The 24854-nt window shown below is 30.4% G+C and overlaps 3 protein-coding genes across 3 annotated transcripts; all 3 read left to right on the top strand.

Annotated features, from left to right (window-relative positions):
- Positions 1–3839: 3839 nt before the first annotated feature.
- Positions 3840–8403, top strand: LOC8280112. The gene is made up of 9 exons (XM_015719568.3): positions 3840–4194; positions 4597–4793; positions 5448–5629; positions 5729–6013; positions 6114–6172; positions 6263–6299; positions 6416–6487; positions 7099–7423; positions 7569–8403. The coding sequence occupies exons 1-9, from the start codon at positions 4077–4079 to the stop codon at positions 7950–7952; spliced, it is 1659 nt and encodes a 552-aa protein (XP_015575054.1). The 5' UTR covers positions 3840–4076; the 3' UTR covers positions 7953–8403.
- Positions 8404–10249: 1846 nt separating this feature from the next.
- On the top strand, positions 10250–11286 carry LOC8280113 (uncharacterized serine-rich protein C215.13). Its single transcript, XM_002519864.4, has one exon. The coding sequence runs from the start codon at positions 10355–10357 to the stop codon at positions 11012–11014; it is 660 nt and encodes a 219-aa protein (XP_002519910.1). The 5' UTR covers positions 10250–10354; the 3' UTR covers positions 11015–11286.
- A 7972-nt stretch (positions 11287–19258) lies between these two features.
- On the top strand, positions 19259–24306 carry LOC8280114 (pectin acetylesterase 8). Its single transcript, XM_002519865.4, has 14 exons — positions 19259–19574; positions 20269–20390; positions 20484–20566; positions 20882–21011; positions 21133–21212; positions 21297–21383; positions 21470–21594; positions 21687–21747; positions 21957–22010; positions 22092–22169; positions 22391–22496; positions 22866–23011; positions 23133–23255; positions 23952–24306. Exons 2-14 carry the CDS (start codon positions 20270–20272, stop codon positions 24051–24053), a joined length of 1296 nt encoding a protein of 431 aa, XP_002519911.2. The 5' UTR covers positions 19259–19574; position 20269; the 3' UTR covers positions 24054–24306.
- The last annotated feature ends 548 nt before the right edge of the window (positions 24307–24854 follow it).

Here is a 24854-nt window from a genome sequence, read left to right as displayed (position 1 = left end):
TCTCTCTTATTATATAAATAAAATATTGTCATTTTGATTTTCTTAATATTTGTTGAATTTTGTTTCTTATAAAAAGTTCAGCTTTTTTAAAACTTTTGTATATATATATATATATATATATATATATATATATATATATATATATATATATATATATATATATATCTAATTTTTAACTATCTTTACAGTTTCATTATGAATTTCTATGCTAAATTTTATATTTTTTTAATTTATTTTAAGATTTTATGTAATTAAATGATTTTGTTAATGTTTGGTTGAATTTCAGATATATGAAGAAGTGTCTTTTATTTCTTTCGTTGAACTGTTATTTACACGTTGAAGACAATCTAGAATACTAGAAATTAGTTTTTTTATTAAAAAGATAGTTTTAAGTTCCTTGAAATATTATATACATGCTTGATTATGGTTATTTTTTATTTCTTTTGTTGACACGAAAAAAGTAAATAAATTATTTCAGTTGATATTTTGTTAATTTGATTGGTCTTCAGTTTCTTTATTTGAAATGATATATACTTTTTGAAATAGTTCTAAAAAATTAAAAATATATTTTTAAAAAAATCATATCTCAATATTGAAAAATATTAGAAATTGAGTTTCAATTTCACATTAATAATTCTTATCATTAAAAATATTAGAAATTAAGTAATTAATTTTTCTTATAAAAAACATAAAGTTTCTAAAACAAAAAGAAAACATAGGTATAATACAAAAAAAATATATGTGTGTCTTATAGTCATATTAATAGTTTTCTTTTTAAAATTTCTTTATAAATTAAAAATCGATAGTATCATTATATTTTTGCAAAAAAAAAATAGATTGAAAGGAATTTTTGCAAGCTTGTGTGTTTTAAAGATATAAATTTTACTGATTTTGTAAAAGTTTCAAATTTATAATTATGTAAAATTCTCAAAATTAAGTTACATTCATAAAATCATGTAAAGTAGGATGTTTATATTGATCTAGACAAGGAAAAATATATGAGCAATTTAGTTTTTACTCTCATATTAGCTCAAGAAATGTCAAACAGAAGTTATTAATAATTCAACTACATAGTATAAAGTGAATAGGGAAAATTTCAAATTTTCACTTGAAAATGATAAGATTTTCAGAGAGTGTCATAGTCGTAATGTAAAATTTAAATTTATAATAATTGATTGAGGAAGTCATCCATATTAATTAATTAACTGATATGAAATATATATTTTTTAAAAAATAAGAGAAGAAATTAAATTTATATAAAAACATTGGTCCTAAAATAAAAATAAAAATAAAAATAACCATATAAAAGAAAATATCCACTAATTATGCGTTCCATTTTAATAAGTGTGTTGTTATTGAATGTCAAATACCATGCAAGAAATGCACATATCACATCACGAAGAAGCGTATTTTTGTAAAAAAAATTAGTTAAAAGGATAATTTTTATAAGACTTTTTTTGAGAGGTAAAAATATTACTTTTGTTGTAAAAAGATGTATTTCTGTAAATAACTCTAAAGATATCCAAAATTCATTTTAACATCTCAAATTAAATAGCAACAAGAAGAAATCTATAAAAAAAAAATTCAAAAACCAAAACAAAAAGGAAATAAAAATAAAAAATAATAAAAATATCCATTTTCTTATTTTTTATTAGAAATACAATATAATTTATTTGATTTTTATTGTGTAAAAATATAAAAAATTATAATCTTTTAAATTTCTCTATTTTTAAAAACACAGTTTTGGTTTATTTTTAATTTTTTGGTAAAGCAATAAAAAAACTAAAAGAAATCGTACCATATTTAAAAAAAAATTTACACAGTAGAAAATAATAATTTATATTAATTTTAAAATATTTATAAAAAGTTTCAAAATAAAAATTTGGTAAATTCAGTGTGCATGCAATAATTAAACAACAATAATAGAAAAGACTTCATATTTTTTTATCAATTGAAATAAACATAACACCACTCAAAAGCGCATATATAAGACGATAAGGATTTTTTTTAACTTAATCAAACTGCTTTGTTCGTTATAAGAATCATTTATGTCACGCTTTAAATTAACTATATATATATAACATTGCCTTTTATTTCTGACTCTTTGGTTGTAAATAACTTAATAAAAAAAATTATATAAGAAAGAATAAAATAAAAAAATATTTATAAAAAGAAAAACTATATATTTATTAACTATTTATCATTTTATTATCAATGCCTTAGTTGATTGTGATTTTATTAAAGTGTGTGGCATATTATAAATTTGTATTATTTATCTATTTTTATTCTCAATTTTTGTTCACATGATATATACAATATATTTATAAAATTATTTTTAACCTCAAAATATAAAAAAATTATTTAATAATAATAATAATAATATATTTCACATCATATAAAGAAAAGGTGAGAAAAAACACCTCTTATAAAATTTTATGTATGTATACCCTAAAACCAAGAAAGAAGGCGGAGATTGTGGCATCGAGACAGAGCAAATATGCGAACGGTGGACACCCAAAATATTTAATTAAATTAAATTTGTAGTCACCAAGATTTGTCTCAATGTCCAGTTTGCCTCATGAACTTTCTATTTAATTTTGTTTTTCCTAGAGTCTATTAAACTTTTATAGCATCACAATTCAAAGACTCTGAGATTGATTAATCATGAATTGAGAAGTTTATTGAGCAATTAACATTTAAATCCACTAAATTTTATCCAAAATTATAATAGATTCATTAAACTTTAATTATTTCATTACATATTGAGATTAATTTAATTTTAATTAGACCAATCTAAGTTTAAACAAATTAGCCATTAGGGCTCTAGCTATTGAACTTTTGTATAAATATGTATCAGAAGTTGAATAAAAGTGATGAATTTAGTGGGTCCATTAAGAAGAGAAAAAATAAGTCTAATGATACCATGTGAGTAATTCGATTATCATTTTGATATAAATTGGAGCTACTAATTTCATAAAGAAGTTAAAGCTCCATAAATGAATTTAAATTCAGCGGTCCAATTAAAATCATATCAAATATTAGTAATTATTATTATAATTTACATTATATTATATGATACAATTAATTCAATATCAGTATTTTTTATGCATAGAAAATTAAAAAGATTAACATATTGTTTTGGAAGATAATAATTGTGATTATATACAATTTCTTCAAAACGGTACTCTCCATTTATCAAATAATGCTATTAAAATAAAATAATAAAAAAATCGGCAATTAGGTAGATTAATTTACGAAACAATATAAAAATTGAAAGTACTGGATTGCATTGTAAATCTGAGATACCATTTGGCTCTTTTTGTTATTATTATCAAAAGGTTTCCAATTATTTCACTATAGTCAAGGAAGGACACAAAACAAGAAGAAAGAAGAAAGAAGAACGAAGAAATACAGGAAAAGAGAGATTTTATTGGAGAAAGCGCCCATTTCAGGGGCCTATATGTATCCAGTTGTTTTCCACTTTGCCGCCATGATTCAGAATTAGGCCCCTTTTTCAAACTGGAAACTGCCTTTGTAAATTGTATGACCCATCATTTCTCTACAAATTTATAGCATTTTCAAACTAACTTTAATCATTTCCCTGCAAAGTATTACGCTTTCTCCCCTTTCAGTTCAATTGTAATTGATTTTATACAGGGAAAGAACATTGAGATTTAAACTGGAGAAAGTTTTTCATCTTGTTATTTCTACATAAAAAAATTTGATGACAGCGCCAATTAGACCCACACATTGATAACAAAACAAAACAACTCAGCCAGGGTAAATCTTTACAAGAAGATGATACTAAATAACAAAAGATAAAAACTTGGAAGAAACCCGACAGCATTTTCCCCAAAAAATATGAACCTTTTCAAAAGGGTAGTTTGGTAATAAAAAAGAGCTGCAGTAAAAGGAAGATTACTCTTTTTTCTTCTAAATACAGTTAACATACATTCAGGGTCTGTTTCCCTTCTCAAAGCTTTACATCAACAGGCCATCAAGAAAACTCACTCCCTCACTCAACAGACTGAGCTATCTCTCTCTCTTAATTTCTTCCTCTCTCTGTCTGTGTCATAATGTTATGTCACGGCTTACTCTTATTTTCTCTTCTTTTCTTTACTTCTTTTACATTCTTTATTCCGTTTTCAGCTGCTGCTCCTCAGTTCCACTCTTTCCATGCTCTTCCTCCAGCAGGTTCACTTTCTCTCTCTCTCTTTTTTTTTTTTTTCTAAAAAAAAAAAAAAATTTAAATTTTACTACTTTCTTAACCTTTGTTTGATTCCCAGGAAAAATGCAGCTAAACAAAAGAACAAAGTCCTTTCTTTTTCTCTTTTGTTCTTTTTGGGGTTCATAAAGAAAATGCATTTTACTTGTATCCAATGTGCATACATTTTTTATCCACTAGTCCCCACTTCAACGTACCTGTTAGAACTTAATGCCTTAATTAATGCGAGTTGTCATGTTTCTTGGAATTTTAAACAACTTAACATGAGTTTCCAAATTGTTTCTTCTTCTTTTTTTCTTCTTTTCCTAGTTACCAAGCAGAGAGAGATACTCAGTGTTTTTATTTTCTTGCTGATCTTTTCCAAGCAACAGGTAGGGAAAATGTGGAGGGTTTAAAGTATGAAGTGGAATACTTGTCATGGGGGTCAGCGGTGGAGGCACCTATTAGTGAACCTGTTGAGACCTCAACACTTGTGTTAGCTCCAAGGAGGACTTACAGGAAAGATCCTCTAAATGGCTTCAAAAGATACACTGGAGGTTGGAACATTAGTGATCGCCATTACTGGGCTGTAAGTTCTCCATGTAATCATTAACTGTTTTTTCTCTTTTGGATGTTATTTATATTTTGCTATATATTATCCTTGTGATAGCTAGATATGGAGTTTTTTTTAGTCTATTTAATTTCCGCTAACCAAGTTTGGATTTTAAACTTGTAGCTAAGTTTGGAGGTAGTAAGCAAAACAAGTAATTTGATCATTGGTGTTATTAGGTTGCTATATATATATAAGGGCTGAAGGTCACATTCGCTGGTATAATTTGTATTATTTGCTAATCTTTAACATAAAATGAACTCTAGGAAAAACTATCAGTACAGCAGAAATCTCATGAGAAAGGAAAAAAAAAAAAGGTAGCATGACAAGGAAAATAATACAATGTCAGCATCTTATATATATACTTTTGAGTTTGATCCATATAGAAGCATGAAAGACTATTACAAATAAAAATGGTCACAAATAGGAGAAAATCAAGGTAGTGAATTGCATGATTGTGCAGGAATATCAGTATGCTTAGAAACAAATTGTGCTTTCTGTTCTCTTTTAGTTATTGCATGTATGGATAGTGTACTTGGTCTTACTGCAATGATCTCTTATTCAGATTAACTGTTTCTATGTTTTTCTCTTTCTGTGATTTCTCCAGTTACTAAAAGTTGTGTTTGAATGCAGTCTGTAGGTTTTACAGCAGTTCCCCTGTTTGCCATAGCTGCAGTGTGGTTCTTGGGCTTTGGTCTTTGTTTACTGCTTGTCTGCCTCTGTTATTTCTGTTGCGGAAGGAAGTCTTATGGCTATTCTCAAACAGCTTATGTTCTCTCTCTTATTTTCCTCGTTGTCTTCAGCATTGGTGCAATGTAAATATATATATATGTGTGTGTGTGTGTGTGCATGCGTGTGTCTCTCTCTTCCTCTCATTAACTTGCACAAACAAATGCATATTCATGTGATTGCAGCATCGGATGCGTGGTTCTGTACACTGGTCAGGGAAAATTTCATAGAAGCACAACTGAAACTTTGGAATATGTTGTTAATCAGGCAGATACAACCGTTCAGAAACTAAGGGATGTGTCGAGTTATCTTGCTTCAGCCAAGATAATTACAGTTGATAATGTTTCTTTACCTTCCAGTGTGCAAACTGATATTGACCAGATTGAGACAAGAATTAATTCTTCTGCTAGCATCCTTGCTGATCGAACAGTAGAGAATTCGGATGACATTCGTGATCTTTTGGATTCTGTGTAAGTGAAGTATAAGAAGATTTTTTTTCATATGCTTCAGTAGTTCAGTGCTTTATGCAAAGATTTTTCGATAATGATTAATTTGCTAGTATTCATGTAGGAGACTGGCACTTATTGTTATTGCTGCCATTATGCTTCTCCTGACATTCCTTGGATTCTGTAAGTCTCTTTCAAGTTTGCTCAATAAATTATTCAGTTTGTGAATCATATATCAATCTCATATTAACATTCTGCATATTTGTGCTTCAGTATTTTCAATATTCGGCATCCAAATACTAGTATACATGTAAGTTGGATCAGACTCGGATCATTTTTGATCCCTGCTTTTAGTAATCTCAAGTTTTCTGCATCTAATTACTGGTAATTTTTGTAAGTGCTCTATTGCCTGTAAAATTGTTGCAGCCTGGTCATAGTTGGATGGATGCTTGTTGCTGGAACATTTATTTTATGTGGCACATTCCTTCTTCTTCACAAGTAAGTCTCATACCGCACGATCATGCATAAGAATGCAGATGCTTATCTTGCAAATATATTGATTTGGTATCAATTTCTTGTGCCTACTGAATTAAAATTGTTCCTGAGATATTTGTCCCATAGATGGAAAATTTATCAGATATATATACAGTTCTTCTATGAAATTGAATTCATGCTTTCCATTCTTTTGCAAAAAGAGATATGCTTCATTTGTGGTTATCCAATAATTTTCTTAAAGAGTCAATTTCTTTTTATCTGAAACACTGTGAATGCATGTTTAAAAAGAGGAAGCAGAATCTCCTTGTTCTGTGTTGGGTTTTTTGCAAGTAGCATGTCAGCGACATAGTCCTTAACAAGGGAACTGATAGGCTAACAAGATGTTGCTCCAAGCATTATATCCTTCATCATTTGGCTTACAATCTTGGGCATGCTATCAAGGGCTTAGGAGTTCTATATTGTTGTAATACTTTAGTTGATATCTTTCCTTTCACAGACATTTCTGTTAAGAAAGCTGTTTCGAATTCTGAGAAAAGAGAGTAGGAATTTAAAAATGGTTTCCTGCTATTCATAATCATATGAAAGCTCTAATTGTCCTTTCTTTGGCATGCTAGTGTGGCTGCAGACACTTGTGTTGCAATGAATCACTGGGTGCAAAACCCCACTGCTCACACCGCATTAGATGATGTATTGCCTTGTGTGGATAGTGCAACTGCCCAAGAAACCCTGTCACGAAGCAAGGAAGTGACTCTTGAATTTGTCGATGTGATCAACTCAGTGATCACTAATGTTTCTAACCTTAACTTCTCCCCCAACTTCCCATCAATGTACTTCAATCAATCTGGTCCACTGGTGCCGATACTCTGCAACCCTTATTACCATGACTTGACGGATCGACCTTGCAGCTCCGGCGAAGTGGACATGAACAATGCAACGCAGGTAATTAATTAAAGCTATCAACATTTGATTTTCAGTGACTTTGTAAAATAAGATTAGCAAACAAGCCCCTTTTCTCCATTCGACCAAATTTTACAGCATTAAGTGTAGATACAGATAGTAAACATATTCTGTTTGACTTGTATAGGTGTGGGAGAGCTATGTCTGTCAGGTTTCATCAACAGGCATATGCATCACAACTGGACGTTTGACCCCAACCTTATACAACCAGATGATAGCCCCACTAAGTGTTTGCTCCATGCTGAAAAATTACGGTCTTTTCCTGATTGAGCTAGAAGACTGCACATTTGTGAGGGAAACATTCGACGACATATACAGACATCAGTGTCCTAGACTGCAGCGATACAGCAGGTGGGTCTATGTTGGACTGGTAATGGTATCCACTGCAGTTATGCTATCAATTATCTTCTGGGTTATATACGGGAGAGAAAGGCATCATCGTGTAAGTACGAAGCAGCTCCAAGCTGAATCAGCTCAGGGCTTGGAAGATGACAAGCGTTCTCAATCGTAAGAGAAGTACTTATGAGCTCATCAGCTGGAGAGTTCATTTGTTCGAGTCGGCTCTGTTTTGCAGTTTTGTATATGTGCATTGGAGGTACTTTTTGACTCTGTGTAAAATTACTGGGCGGTGAAATCATTATTCTACGTAGTATGCGGTATTTGCAGGCCTGTAAAATTGATTGTAACTTTCTGAGACGATTGAAGGAAAAAGATTGATGTATTGCTAAATATGGGATTTGCTTGGTCTTAAAAGTTGAAACTGGTAAAGGGTCTGAACCAAGCCTGAGAGCTCTTCATTCTCGGACTAGTTTAGGAAACAGGAGTTTAACAGCTAGCTGCTAGTCCTTTGGGCTGGAAACTCTGCCACAGCCGATTCTACTCCGAACGAAAATTATCCTCCATCATTTCTTACTCTCAATAACATTATATATTTCTTTATCGAAATAATTTGTATTTCAGTCTCCAGTATCTAATTTCTATTTCATCAATTTTTATTTATTTAAATGCCAGGAATTAAAATGTGAAATTTATTTTAATAAATTGAGGACTAAAATAATATGAGAATTGAGTTGTATATATTTTTTTCTAAAAGAAGAACATTTTATTATTTAGTTTTCAATGAAGTAATTTGCTCTTATTATTGAAATTGCAGTCTAAATAACTAAAGAGATGGATCCAATTGCAGCAGACAAAAGTTGCAACTATGGTTAGGCTTTTTTATTTTTTTTCCTTTCCAATTAACAACGTGGCTAACGGTCGGTAAATTACTTCAACTTGTGAACACTTGAATTTATAAGTTTAATACTTTCTAAACATATTAATTTTAAAATTAATGTCACTCTTAGATTCATAAATCAAGCATTTATGACATTACAATTTAAGATTGAGGCTTTAAAATTAACATAACTGTATAAGAGATTGCTGTTGTGATTATGAATATGAAAAAAAGTTAAATATATATGTACTGCTTTTAAAAAATACTAGTTTAGTGGGAATATTTGATTCGAAACAAGAATTGTCAATGAAGCCAGGTCCATTTCTTCGATGCCCAAATCAATGTACATAAAATAGATTGAACAAGTCTAATATATCAGCCAAACCTGAATAATTTCTTAAGAAATCTTAGCCGCTTTTTTTATTTTTTATTTTGGCACTTTTTTTTTTAATAAATTTTATAGTTATTCATTACTAGAAATTTTATAATTTTTCATTACGAAAGTGTTGAGTTCTCATCATGAATAAAAATAATATTAAATATGATATATAAATAATCAAAATCTATTAAAAAATATTTATAATTTGATTTAGTGTGTTTAATAAATTATTTTTTTTGTAGAATTTTAATCTATTATTTTATCAAACGCGATTGATAATTGTTAAAATAAATTTTTTTAGATGTATTTTTTTATTAAAATATATTTATTAATTTTTATTAATAAAATATTTATAACTTTTCTGAAAAAGAAAGTCTAATAAATTATCATTTAAACCGCGGTACACACGATGGGTTAGGTGAAAACAGAATAAATATACGCATGCCATTTAATTCTCTCTTTAAAAGGAAAATAAATACATTGTAAGTTTTATTTCATTCGTCAACCGTTCAACACGCACGTGAAGCCCACCGATTGAAGAGTCATGTTTTTGCAATAACTTTTGATATTTCAATTTTTATTTTTAAATAACTTTTGATATAGATATTTGATTTTCCATGTTTTTCAAATTAAGTTGCTTTGCAAGCAGAGTCAGAGATTTCAAAGGTTTTTATGCTCTAGCAACTATTGGCTAATTTTCAAAACTTGAAAATATTTTGTTTGTATTGGACATTTTAATAGTAAGAGAATACTAGTTTATTATCTTACTGTGTCTAAAATTAAATATTGCTTTAATATAATGAATCGACTTACTTTTTAATTGTTGCTCTTTCTAGAATTGAATTTTTATCGGCTACATTTAACAGCCAAAATATGGTGACATAATTACGCCATGAAACACCAAAAGCCAATGGCAGTTCGTAATTACATACAGGTACAATTAAGTACTTTCTCATCGACGGTTTCCAAGAAACTTTACACGTGCTACGCATCCAAACCGCCAAGAAAAGTTTTCGCGTAAAACGGCTCGTTACACTGTCCACCTCAAATAACGACATCCCTTATATCAGAATCTAACCTTCTTTAACCCAATCCTCAGTCTACATGAACCATAGTTAACTTAACCGACATAATAACCACAGCATATAAACCCCCCTACAAAATCCAGTTATTTACAACTCTATCCTCATTTCTCTCATCTATAAATCCCGCGTTGGAGACTCACCGGGTTTGCCAAACCAAACAGCCAAAGGCCCCTGTAAAGGGAAATTTCCAAAAAGCCCTTCTCTTCTTCTTCTTCTCTTATTTTCCATAAATAATGCCTATAAGTTCAAAACCCAGAAGATCAAGCGGTCCTGTACTTCCCTCTCTATCTCCATGCGGAAGATTCTCAAACACGACGTCATCTTATATGTCTTTGAACGACGTTGTTTTCTCTTCTTCATCTTCTGCTTTTGCGTCTTCTACAAGCTTAAGTTTCTATTCCCCGTCGAACGCAGCCTTCTTCAACCATAGTCATGATAATGTCAGATCAGTTTCTCCTACACGCGTCAATCTCTACACGACGTCGTCTCCTCCTACATTTCGTTTCTCCATAGGCAGTAGATCTAGTTCTCCTAACCGCTCTATACCAGCCCTTACCGTTACTAACCAGAGTAATAATAATAAAAACAGTAAGAAGACTTGTATGTGCTCTCCAACCACACATCCAGGGTCGTTTCGATGTAGTCTGCATAAAAACAATAACAGTCATCAGGGAAATAGTTTGCATTCGTATACACCAAACAGGTTAAACATGAGGAGATCGGCTATGAAGAATTCACTGGTGAGAATCGGTGGCGTTGAAGGTGAATGGGTGAAGAGAGCATTGACGACGTTAATTCGTCCTTCCTCTCATCAGCAACGACGTCGTTGTGATTTTCAACCAAGGCCGAGTCGGTTGTCTATTATGTCAAAAGCCGGTGATGATAGCATTTGATTATTACTTGCAGGACTGTTCTTGTTATTGTTTTCCTTGTATAGGACTGTCATATACCCAGACGGATCGAACGAGTTCTGATTTGCAGTCGAATCGGACGAGTTCTAGGGACTGAATCATCCGGAACCAGTTTTTGTAACTGGAGACGCTGATTTTATTTTTTCCTTTTGTTGTGTGCACATAGTCAGATTGACGAGAATTTCCTCTGTACATGTCATTTGGAAGGAGATTTTGGGATATTATTTAAATTAATCTTTCTTCAAAAAGAAAAATCTGATTTAAAACTAATCTATAAACAGAAAATTGAAATTAAAGCAAATATCGTCGGTAATAGTTTGGTTTGACGTCCGATGCATCGGTCCGTCGTGTTTGCCGATAATGTTACTCGTTTCTGCCGTTATCGTTGTGGTCATCCCGTTGCCAGTTGCGTTATGTATTGCGTGCGAGGTATATTCTTCCGTATTACTTATATGTGTCATTTATTATTTTATCTAATTTTTTTGGTTTTCTGTTCTTTTGATTCAGGTCTGGAATCTGGAGAGGAAACTACCGAATTTGTAATTGGGTAAACCAAAATCTCATAAAACCGGAATTCAAAGATACGATTAATAGGAAACCTTTTAAAAGGCAGAAATAACAATATTAGAACTGAAGTAAGACGGAGGAGACAGCTGGCTCATTTGTGTGAGCATAAAGAAAGAAGAAGAATGATGTAGAAAAATTGGAAAGGAAAACAATGATGTAGCAATCTAATTGTGAGGAATTAAAAATTGAGAAGAAATGGTGATTTGACTTTGTTGAACTTAAATTATGATCTTGTGAAGTGGGAATTTTAGTTTGAGTGGTGTGGCCCATGGGAGTGCCGGCCGGTTCATAATTGAATCCTCTGATTAAATCTCAGTTTGATTCGAAATGATATCTAAAAGAAGCGAAGTCTAGGATCAAAGGACAAATCACACTAGCGCAGTTGTAGATTGGAAATGAGAAGTGATTCCAGAATCAGACTAGTTTCCTTAAAAAGAGTGGTTATAGGACAAATGATATATGCAGGTGGACAGGACACGAAAGTGCGTTGGCCTGGCGACACTTGCACAAACTCGGTTCATCCAGCAAACAAACTACCATTAAAAAAGTCATAAGGCTTACTAATTTATTATTTCCTTCTGTGATACATATATAGTAGGGTACCACTTAGCAACCATTCTTGGTTATAGAATAGTTATATTGCGAAGATATGAATAAAATGGACCATAACACTTGAATGTTTTCAGAAGACTGGATGAGATAAGGATTGATGAAATTTTTTATCCTTGAGGATCTCCATCCTACTAAATACACTGGACAGTTGGATGAGAGAAATGCGAGATATATGTACATCATCTTTAAATAAAATACCTATCTGTAGAATACTCAAACTATATAATTTGTGGTTGTCCTTCTTTCTTATTTAGGTTTGTGGTTTGGCTTGGATTTTAGATGCATTAAGCTCAATCTCCCGTATTTTATGAAGATATTAGCAAACTTTTCAGAAACATCTTAAAATTAATTTAAAAAATTATTATTTTTGCTTTTTAAATTTTATTTTCAAATATATTATTTTTTAAAAGATGCGTATAGTTGTTTTTTTATTGTTCTTTGGTTGTTTTATAAAAAAATAATCAAAACTGTATTTTTGGAAAAAAAGTCTGAATACAATATTTTAATATTTTAACATAGTAAAAATGAGAAAAAAATATATTGGTATTTTTATTATTTTTTCAAGATATTACCTCTCATAATTGGTATTATGTGCATGCATGAATTATGAATTGGGTTTACCAATTAATATTTGGGAAAGATGATGGGTTTTCTCAGAGTGCTAGGCCCTATTTGTTAGGAGACCCCAATTAAAAGAACAACAGCAGTAGAGCTATTCGGGCCCCTTGGGTTTACTCAATCGAAACTAAAACAAAGTTTGTCAATAAAACGACAGCCCCATTAGCTAAATAAATGGTTACACCTCACTCCACCCTCCTTTGAGTTGATTCTACTCTATAGTCCCAAGGTAGTAGGAATCTTTATGGATGTTTTGGGACGATTCAGTTTTGCTTTGTCAATAGAAGCACAAGCAAGGGGGCAGATTGGATCGCAGAAGCTACTAGGTTTACTCCCTATTTTTTTTTTTGGTGCCAAATTCTCTAACCATCCTTATCGCTTCTGATGTAATTTCTTTTCTAGTTAATGCATCACAAGCTGCCTTTTATTATGCCTGCGATCGTAGGATACATTTTCAATACCAATTTGTTCATCTGCATTTGCACTCGAAGATATCACATATCCTAACTTTTTAATTTCATGCAATTGTTCAACTTTAATTCATTTCAATAACAGGGTTCAGTTCTTCACTGGCCCTAATTCTCGATGAGCCTAATATTGTTCCGGCTGTTGGGTGACGATGCCATATCAAGTTTTTGGAGATTCATGCGCTCAAAAAAGAAAAGAAAAGAAAAAAGTCAGTCCATCTAAATATATAAAATGGATTGGGCTCACGGTCTTGATCCTATGAAAGTCGAAAAGAAAAGGATGTCATTTTTTAAGGAACGTGTATCACTAGAAATGGAAGAATACCCCATTGGTTGCCTATCACATCTCCAATGCCAAATTGATTTTCTGATATGTGAAAATGACTGATATGATAGCAATGTTACGTTAGCATTAAGCATGTAACAGGGGAAGGCTTGAATTGAAACCCTACTAATTACATCTCATCAACCAATTCATAAAGGTTGGTGGCACTCCGCTGCCAATATGTTAGTGGGGACCATCCCTCATCATATATCCTAATGAAGAGAGCCAGAATTATTCCCTTCAATCTTAATTATGCAGTTGGTGATGACATAAAATAAAATTAGAAGCATTATTACTTTATAGTTATCTTCTTCCGTATAAGTTGACAGTGTGCACTTAGTTTCAATTATTTCTTCTTCTCTTTTTTTGTGTGAAAGACTTTGAGAATGGCATCAATTAGCATGATTGACTTGCATGCAGATTCTAATATACCCACTCATTTGCACAAAACTAGTCATATTCCTTATCACATTCCATAGCTTCAGTTGGGTATAATTTACAAGGTGGTTCGCCCGCCACTTGTCACTTGTTTCTTGGTAACCCAATATTAAATCATCATTAGGTCATCATCCTTCAACATTAAGCCATGCACTCTTTTTCATTTTTCTAGTTAAAAATGAGGACAGGAAAATTCGTTGTTTTTTTAGTTATATAAATAAGAGAAAACTACTTATTTAAATAGGAATCTAACGTCAAATTAAATCCTTATCATTTTTAAAGTTGTTTGTTTGTTTTTCTTTTTCTCTTCCTCACAGAAAGTGGTGGTGGTTAATCATTTTTCTTATATAGATGTACAACCATATTGCTCGCATGAAAAGACTCTGTTTCTTTATCATATGAAAGAAAAATGATACATTTCCTTAAAAGCTCAAAGAATGGTTTATATAACTATACAAATATAAGATGCCAACAAAGATTAAGGATGTTAACATAATCAAAAACCCCATTTTCTTGGAATCTTCATAGACAAATGAAGAAACAGCTCCAAATTTTTCAAAGAAGACAAGTAGAAACAAACTGAATTGGGAATATGAAGTTATAACTGGAGTATTTACATATAATGAAAAACGACTGATAAATGGATAGATGTCATTGAGGAAACAATAAATAAAAAATTGTGTTAGTCTAGAAACAGAAAGTTGAGAAGAAGATACTATAAAACTTGGAGCAACAACTTCAATGCTTTCAAGTAACAACTAATTGACATCATACCAAACGAAAAGGACTTTATAAGTATTAGAGAATCAAATTCGAAAGGCAACAAAACTTTGAAAAAAAACGAAAGAAAGAAAGAGAAGTTAGAAAAGTTTCGTAGCAAAGTGGTTTAACTTATTTTGTTTTTGGGACCATATATTATATATATATACGAGTGGAAAAGGAAAAGGAAAAGGATTGAAGTGGCTTTGGTCCATTAATTTCACTTATCGCAACCCACCTTCTTGTTTATTTCATGAATGCAATTGGCCACTCCCTCCATTTTATTGGAATCTACATTTTTGTCGTCTTTGTTCAAGATTTATGCATGTCTATCATCATTCGTGGACTACCATCAAGTTATTCGCTTAATTCGTAAAGAGTTTTATCGCTTTTTAGTATTACTTCATTTTTTTTATTATAAAAAATAATTTACACATAAAAATAGTTTGATATTAATTCCATATGAATTAAAAGATATAGACCTTTTTAGTTAATATTATTATTTTCTAACATATTAATTTTAAACTTCCTATAAAATTGAGTACGTTACCTTTTTAAACTATTGCGAAAGACATCATTTTAATATTAAATAAAGTAATAACTACATTAATGAAAAATAATAAAAGTAAAAATAGTCGTTAATTGATTTAGTTTTCTTAATAATCATAACTTTTGGATACGAGAAAGATGAGTCTCAAAGTCGAAATTTATACGAGAGATTCAAGACTTCTAACTTAATCAATAGCCTTAATCGGTCCTCATCTATTTAGAGGTTGAATATTGAATCGGCTTGCATATAGAATGTTCGGTTTTATAGTTAAGAATTGAATGATTCGGGACGAATATATAGGTTTAAGTTCATTATGATTCAAATTATAGTTTAGTTGAGTTAGGTTTGATTTAAGTTTGGAAAAAAACAATTAAAATTTAAGTTAAAAATTATATTTCTTTAAGAAATAAATTCATCAAACCCTTTAATTTATTTATTTTACATTTTCCATAATCTTTATTATGATAATGTAAATATCATAAGAGATAAGAATCAAAATTTAATTTAATTATCTTTTAAATGCTAACTAAATTTGAGTTTTAACTAAATATTTATACAATATCAAGTACTATATTAGTATATATTCAATACTTTGTGTATAAGTCATAATTAGGTCAAATCTTAATATAAGTTACACATTTTAATCAATATTTTTATCTAATTTTTTTTCTTTTAGCATTAAATTAGTATAGATTGACGGTTTTGATTCATATTCGGTTTAGATTCAATATAATATTAAACTTTAAATGATTCTTTCTCCTTAAAATTGGAGATTGATTTGTAAACCGAACTAGTCCGGTTCCAATTCAATTTACAAGTTAATCATTCTTTGCAAGGTCTATTTTAGGTTGTTAATAGAATTGAATAATATAGTATAATTTATTTTAATTTTTATTATTTAACACTATATATAATATTTTTATATAAACTGTTGTTTAATATTTTTAAAAATAAAAAATATTTTTTAAGAATATTATATGAGACATAAGATATATATATATATATTAATTTTTAAAATTTAAATTTATTTTGGTATATGTGCTTATTTTTTGATATATAGGATTATTATCTTGACATGTATATTTAATTTATTAATTAATAAGTTACGCTTCTAATTGAACACTCATTCTAATTCTAAAAAATAATATATTAATAATAAGGGAGAGTCAGAGTTGAAAAGAGGATTCCTCACTTCTTTCTCTCATTCAAAAGAATTGGAATTGGTTAGACAATGTGAGGTTGGTAAACAAGGATCGGTTTTTTAGTAAGACACGGAATATGTCGTCAAATATTCAATATGATTCCACAAGATCTAGTTTCGTTTAAGGAGATCTCATCGAAAACTTACAGTAGCCTGCCAAACAAATACTCTAATTAGATAATAATTCTAATTATAGAAAATAATATCTTTAAATATTATATTCACTAATAAATTAATTTTTAAGTAATATCGATTATATTGATAATATTAATTTATACAATATTAAAACTAATAAATAAATATTTTAAAATTATTATACTAATAAGATTTTAATAAAAATTATAATAAAAATAATTAATTTATTATTATTTTTTAAAATATTATAAATTAATAAAAAAATAAAAAAAATAAAAAAATTAATTTTATAACTAAAATAATAATACAAGCAGTAGAATTAGATGAGCAGCTTCCTTCCATAAACGCAGATGTGGGTTCCAGCAGGTTCCAGTGTGTAACGTTTGCCAGAATTGAAGTAGGTGAAAACAGTTATTATTTCATGTGAACAAAAAAATAAAAAATAATGATTACAACGCCCATGCCCACGCGCCTTAGACATACTTTTATAGCCGAGTAATGCACGCTCTACTGACACTTACATTTGGTTTGGATGGTTTTTATTTCATTTAAGAAAGAAAAAAAAAAAAGAATAAACATTGATTTTGGCCCTTAAACTTTTTTAGCATATCAATCAATTCACCATTTTTTGACCTTTCTAAGAAAACAAATTTAAAAATAAAAAAAGAATTTACAACTTAAGATAAAATCAAAAAATTTACTTTTTAAATACTAAATTTACAAAGATTGAAATTTAAAATTTCAACTATCTTTCTAGTTTCTACCCATTTATTTCTATTCAAATAGTAAAAAGTTGAATTTTCATCATTGACTTGTGAAAGGTATTAATATAAAAATAATGATCATTTATTAAAAATTAGTGTTTGAAAGTAGAATAAATAAATTTTTAAAATGATTGGTCTTTAATAAAAATTTGAAGATAAAAATAAAATTTTATAATATGTAAAGAAAGTAGCAATGAATTTTAAAAATTAAAAATTATTGAGAGCAAAATGAATTTTGTAAGGAGCTAAATTAGCTATTTTTAATTCTAAAAGAAATAAAAAGGATTTGGTGGTTGGATAACGGCGTAACTAGAATCATAAGAAAACCGTTAGTGCATCGCCACCAAAACGTAATGGGTCCCATTACAAGAAAAAAAGTTAAATCACCGCCAATCACGTGCCAAACTAAATTCAGGGAACAAATCTAAGCGAATGGGTATGTACCACGTATAACAAATAGTGGGCCCTCGTGCTAATCATGTGGCTGACATTCCCATATGTTTGTTTCAATTACAACTGGCCACGTCCTCAACACTTCCCCTTAACTATTCTTGTGTTCCTTGGTTGGGTTGTTTTTTTGAAAGTTTTTTGTTTAAATTAGAAATATGATTAGTATATAATAATTGTTAATATTGAAAATAATAATATATTTTTAATAGACTTACTGTAAATTTTTATTAGAGAATTAGTCTTAAAAGAGATAAAAATAGATTTCAAATTTGATACTACTATATTAAAAAATAAAATTTTTTACTAATTCAGCTAGACTTAAACGGGTGAAAAAGTATTATTTTATTTTAATTTAATATGTAATATAAAATATATAATAATATAAAAAATATTAATATATACATATTATTATAAATAATAATTGAAATATATATTGATCAAATAAAAATAATTTCTATAAATTTTAATATTTAAAATAATATTATTAAAGATAAAAGTGTAAGTAATATGTAAAACACCACATTTATAAAAAAAATAAATTCAATATAATTTATTAAAAAAAGAATTCTCACTTTCTAAAATTAGGGAAAAGGGTTATGTCACAAGTCAACACAAAAAGTAGGCATACGATAACTCAAAATAATATCATTAGGAAAATGGGAAAGGCTGATAACTTTAGCCAAATGAAACTAATATAACAGGACAAAATATTATCATTCATATTTTGTTATCATATGCTCTTTTTTTTTTCTTTCCTTATTTAGGGTTTAATTCTCATAAAATATATTTTAAATTTAATTTTAACTATATTACATCATATAAAAATAATAAAATTTTATCTTCAAATCTTTTATTTCATCCCTCGATAAGTTTTTTTTAACGAATATAAAAAGATAATTGCAATAGAAAGTAGTGTTGGTCTTTTTATAAATTATTTCAATCTTGAGTTTACATTTATTTAATAAATTTGGCTGGAAAAAAGAATATGTGAATTTGGTTATTTTTATCAATTGGCCAATTAAAGATTGAATAATCAGAATAAAAAATTAATATTCTCCTTTTTATAGAAATTCTTTTATGGCCAGTCACTATTAATGTCATTATTAGATTTATTTTGATAATTTCATTATCTGATTTGCCAAAATAGAACTTCTTTTCCATTTTTTAAAAAATAAATTTATTTTTTCTTAAAAAAGATTACATTAACAAAATTATTTGCCCGCCACACATTCTCGAAGTGCAGAGCGCCTAATCCGATAACGCCGCTCCATGGTTTTAGCCGCTGTATTTTCGGGTCGGTATGTTGGCCCATGACTTGAGACGAAAGCCCATTTTGAATATTATAAAAAATGCACCTACCTTTATCTTTTCCTTTCTAAAATAGGAATTTTCCGCGAATGAGTGTCGGCTCTTGGGTTCTCTGCAGAAAATAAAACACAAAAAAAAAAAAAAAAAAAAAAAACAACTACGCATTATAAAAGCACTTTTTCAATGAAAAATCAGCTCTTTCTCTCTGCAAGGAGAAGAAACCTGTAGTACTACTCACCATTGTTTCGAGTAAAGCTTGTTGTTTTAGCGCTAAAAATCAATGCACTGAACTGGGTCTGTCTCACTTTCCCTTGTAATAACTTCCATCTGGAGATTTGTCTCCCGCAGGTATATATATACATTTATGTATTATATAATAAGCATCTTTTTCTTTTCGTTTCTTTGTTTTTCTGGTATCTTTCCGACAGTAATATTAGCATGATGCAAGCTTATTGGAACTAGAAATGAAACTATTCTATACGAAATGAGTTATCCAGCATTGCAGTTTTCCTGGGTTCTTCTTTGTTGTAATGATATATTATATAGCATAATAGCTAAATATTGCTTTTGGAGATTATTATGGTAGTTTATATTATGCTTAGAGAATTTTAATGTTTCTTTTATATTCGTCTTGCTTTTAGTTTATTTTTACTGTTCTTTCCATTGAAAGAATGATAGGCAGTGTCTATTTTCGTGCTTTGAGTCATTCTACCAGAGAATAAAGATTGGAACTTTTTTAATTTTGATTCTAGATTCTGCTCTGGTTCCTCGTTTCTGGGTTCTTTTATTATTTATTTGGTACAATTGCCAGATAACTCAATTATGTGATTGGATTTCTTTACAATATACAGCTACTAATAACAACAAAAAGATTTATAGTTGCTCATGTAATTTGTTTTTTGTTCTCTAATGATCAGGCACTAATTTGTATTACTTTATTTCGTAATGTTTGCTTCTTAGTGCTATTTATGTGTTTGATATTTTATTTTCTTTTTGTTAAGCAGATTATGCTCAAGTAATCAACTTTGTTGTTTGTGTACAGGATGGTGGATTCAAGATTAGGCCAATGGTTGATTCTTCTAGCCTGTGTTTTATTGTTGACAAACACAGAAGGCCTTTTTGTAGAAATTACTTATGTTAAAAATGCGGTAGCAAAAGGAGCTGGTTAGTGTATATCAATCAGTTAAATTATTTTAAAATTACTTTGCGTTTTGATATAAAAATTTGTAATTTTTCTGAATTTTGATATGTGTCCAGTTTGTTTGGATGGAAGCCCCCCAGCCTATCATTTAGATAAGGGGTTTGGTACGGGCATTAATAGTTGGCTGGTTCACTTTGAGGTTTGTATTCTTGAACGTGGATCATTTCTTTCAGTAAACTAAAAGAGACAAAAACAGAATTGTGTAATTGGTATGTGGAATATGAAGTGAAAATCTATTTTATTATATTTTTCCCTGAAACGAGGTTTCTCTGATTCAACTCCTTGGATACCTATATCTAAGAATTAAAAACTTTTGACAGTATAAATTTAGGAAACATAAAAGGATGGATGCAAATCAGTTATTTTTCTTCTATAGGTCTTATTAGATCATATATATTGCATGAAGGCATGACCTACTGGATTTTGTATTCAATCTTTTCTCATTGTTTTTAAGGGAGGAGGATGGTGCAACAATATAACAACGTGCCTTTCCCGTAAGAATACTCGTTTAGGTTCCTCCAAGCAAATGGGACCTCAGATTGCTTTCTCTGGGATTATGAGCAACAGGCGACGATATAATCCTGGTATCACCAAGTTTTTATTTTTTTTATTATGTAGAACTGTTTTCAATCTGATTGGCACACCCTTCCCTTAAACTTTGATTCTGTTTAAAACATTGATTGTGTTTTACCTGAACGCTTATAGATTTCTACAATTGGAATAGAGTTAAGATCAGATACTGTGATGGGTCATCTTTTACCGGCGATGTGCAAGCGGTCAATCCTGTAAGTTATTTGAAAAGACTTAGCAGGAACCCACTTAACATTTTCAGAATTTTTTTTTCTTTAATCACATAGTAATTTGATCAGGCTACTAATCTTCACTTCAGAGGAGCAAGGATTTGGCTTGCCGTTATTGAGGAGCTATTAGCTAAAGGAATGAAAAATGCTGAAAATGTAAGGTTTATTCAAAGATTTGTCCACTTCCCCTTTGTTGCTTTCATTGATACCTTAAAAGTTGACTTTTCAATATGTCTTTGCAGGCTCTTCTTTCTGGCTGTTCAGCTGGTGGACTGGCTTCCATTTTGCATTGCGATGGCTTCCGAGCTCTCCTTCCTATGGGTACTAACGTAAAATGCCTTTCAGATGCTGGTTATTTTATCAATGCGTAAGCTCATTGATGGGAACTTATACCCTGATGCTATATCCAAAACTATGTCATGTCTTTCTGCAATTTAATCTCCTACAATTTTATAACAGGAGGGATGTTTCTGGAGCGGCGCACATACAAACCTACTTCAATGAAGTGGTTTCGTTGCATGTATATCCTCTTTCACCACTTCCTCATTTGGATTGCTATTTTTAATCAGCTCTGCTAATTGTGCCTCTCATGATATGGTTCAAAACCAGATAGTAGTCTTTGAAAGGGACTTCTTCAAAATGACAGGAAAATTCTATTAGAATGAAGAGTAGATTCCTGATTCAGACTTTTGTTTGTATAATTTTTTTTTTAAATTTTGTTTTTTGCAGGGATCCGCAAAAAATTTGCCTCTGTCCTGTACTTCAAGATTGAAACCTGCATTGGTAAGTTTGTTTTTCTTGATGCTGCTTTATATCTTCACCATTTCCTTTATTGTCTTACTGATACTTGTCAACAATTCACAGTGTTTCTTCCCGCAATATCTGGTGCAGCAAATACGAACACCGCTTTTTATTCTAAATGCAGCATATGATTCATGGCAGGTGAGGGCATTTGTAGCTGTCTATAAGTACATGGTTATGTGAATAAGTGCTTTGAGTTTACAAAAAAATGGTTGTGTTGTCTAATCAAACTCTGCTATAATATGTCTATACAATAATAGGACAGTTGTTTGTATATCATTTGCATCAGCCATGTCGTTTCAGTATGAGTTATGAAATATTCTACTTCCTATACTTAATAATTACATTATTCCATTGATTAGATAAAGAACATTTTGGCACCGGGTGTTGCTGATCCCCGTGGCTCCTGGAACAGCTGCAAGCTTGACATAAACAACTGCTCCCCTATTCAATTGAAAACTATGCAAGGTGACTGGAAGCATCTTTATTACACACTTATTCAACTTTTTAAGGTCAAAAGTTCTATTTAGTTAGTTGCAGTGAACAATTTCTTGGGTCTTCTGGAGAACAGGAATTAGTAATTCCTTCAAAAAAAATTAGAAAGAAAAATGTTAATTGCCGAATCAGACATGCTGCAAACTGAGGCAGTCATAAATTGGCTCAGACCTTTAATTTGGTATTGCTGTTTTTCCAAGTATATTCTGTTGTTGTGCATAGTTGGACATAGGAGGCTCCATGTGCCAAAATTAGGAGTTGACGGGGGTCAGAGGAAAGTTATGCACAGCATTTACAACATTTAAAAGTTTGGAGAATGTTGCTTATTGGGCTTATTTTCAGATTTTCGGATGCGGTTCTTGAGTGCATTGTATAGATCAGCCAACTCTTCTTCTAAAGGACTGTACATAGACTCTTGCTATGCCCACTGCCAAACTGAAACGCAGGAGACATGGTTCATGGCCGACTCTCCAGTACTCAGTAAAACTGTACGAAACTGCAATTCTTCTCCTATTCAATCTGCCATCATTGCCTCATTTGCTAGTTTTGGTGTTATTGTGAAGCTGATAAAAGTTTATTTGTTTTCATTTCTGAAAATGTATCATGCAGAAAATTGCAAAGGCAGTTGGAGATTGGTTTTATGACAGGATTCCATTCCAGAAGATAGATTGTCCTTACCCTTGCAATCCGACCTGCTCCAATAATGGTTTAAATCCTCGAGATAACCCAGAAGTATAGATTTACTTCCCTGAAATTCATCTCATTTCAATTTTTTGTTAGTCAAAATTATATCATTAGCTTCAGTATGGAGAAAAGAAAAGAAAGAAAGAAAATTACAATTGATTAAGGCTTATAAATAAGCAAATGTCACCATTGCACCCAACTTGTGTGCTGAGTGTCCTCCCTCATTGTTAATGTATTCAATCATTACTTATAAATAAAATCAATTCTTTCCAGTTTCAGTATTACGAACATCCTCTTCCCCTCTGGAACTACTAGTACTTCTTTTTATTTTTTTGTTTTCCTATTTTCAAGATTCTGCTTAATGTAGTGTAGCAAAAGTCACCTGTAAAGCATTGCTCTGTGATTCACTTCACAAACTTGTCTACAAAATACTTTCTCATCTCTCTCTATAAATCTGCCAAAAGGAGCTGTGATATTATACAGGTTCTGCTTCACTACTGAACTGGTGAGAATAACTCTTGAGGGAATAATAGTCATAGAACTTGTGAGATACGCCCCAAAATGCTACTCTTATATGATGAACTAAATTCCCAATTAAGGGCAAAAAGGAAACTCACAAGGCTACACCAGGATAATACTTTCTCCCTCTATCCTTTCTTTTTTCTGTCTTTATACTTGTAGGAAAACAGCTGAATGTAGAGTGGCATACATGTCCTTCACTTACATAGCTTATGGCTTTGGCAGAAGGGACCGCAGAATCAGAGTGCAAGAAAAGAAGAAATAGTTTTGATGAGGCTGTTTCTCTGTTGGTTTCTGGCAATGCAAACAGGACTGATTTGGAGATAAAATCACTTTCAGGAATTCAAAACTAGAGAATGAAGGTGATGATACAGATTGAAAAGGATGCAGCATTGTACATTAGTGATTGCCAGCATCTTTACACTGTCACACATATTAGCTTTAGTTTTCTGCAGGTGTACATGAACTGAACTGTTAACAGGAAAGTTGAGAAGTATAGAAATGTATTGTATACATAACTTTGACCTTACAAATCATCTGTAACAAAAACTGTATCTGCAATAACCTCATTTACTGACTACTCTTTTTTCTTTTCCTTTTATTCTTGGTGGTGGTGCTGATGTTTTCATATCCCATGTAAACATAAATGGCATTAATGTCACACCAAAATTATTAAGGCAACTAATAAAGTACTTATACTTTTAAAATATATCATTTTGGTCCTTTGAATCTTAATTTTCTTTAAGAGTCCATATATAATACAGCCTTAAGAAACTTAGATTAGTAATTTATGATGTTTTCTTAAAACTGATTGATTAAAAAAAATACATTAAATAATTTTCTCAAAATCGTATGACCAACTCGTTTTCTAATTTTTTACCTTATGTTCTTTAAAAGTTAATCCTTGAATTACTAAAAGTTATGACCATAAGTTAAGCATTAAAGAAACAAAATTGTATAAGAATTAAAATTGTTATACATCTAGACTTAACTTAAAAGTGTGTTTAGCAAGAACCTTACAAGTGACAAAACACTCATTTAAAAGTTTAATTGCAGCGCTGCATATTTAAAGTTTAAATCTAGATCTTAGTTAAGGCAGAAGAGACCATTACTTATTAGCAATTAAAC

This window comes from Ricinus communis, chromosome 5 (assembly GCF_019578655.1).
Source record: "Ricinus communis isolate WT05 ecotype wild-type chromosome 5, ASM1957865v1, whole genome shotgun sequence".
NCBI classification, from domain to species: domain Eukaryota; kingdom Viridiplantae; phylum Streptophyta; class Magnoliopsida; order Malpighiales; family Euphorbiaceae; genus Ricinus; species Ricinus communis.
The sequence above is the reverse complement of the archived record's forward strand: the minus strand, read 5'-3'. Positions and strand labels throughout refer to the sequence as shown.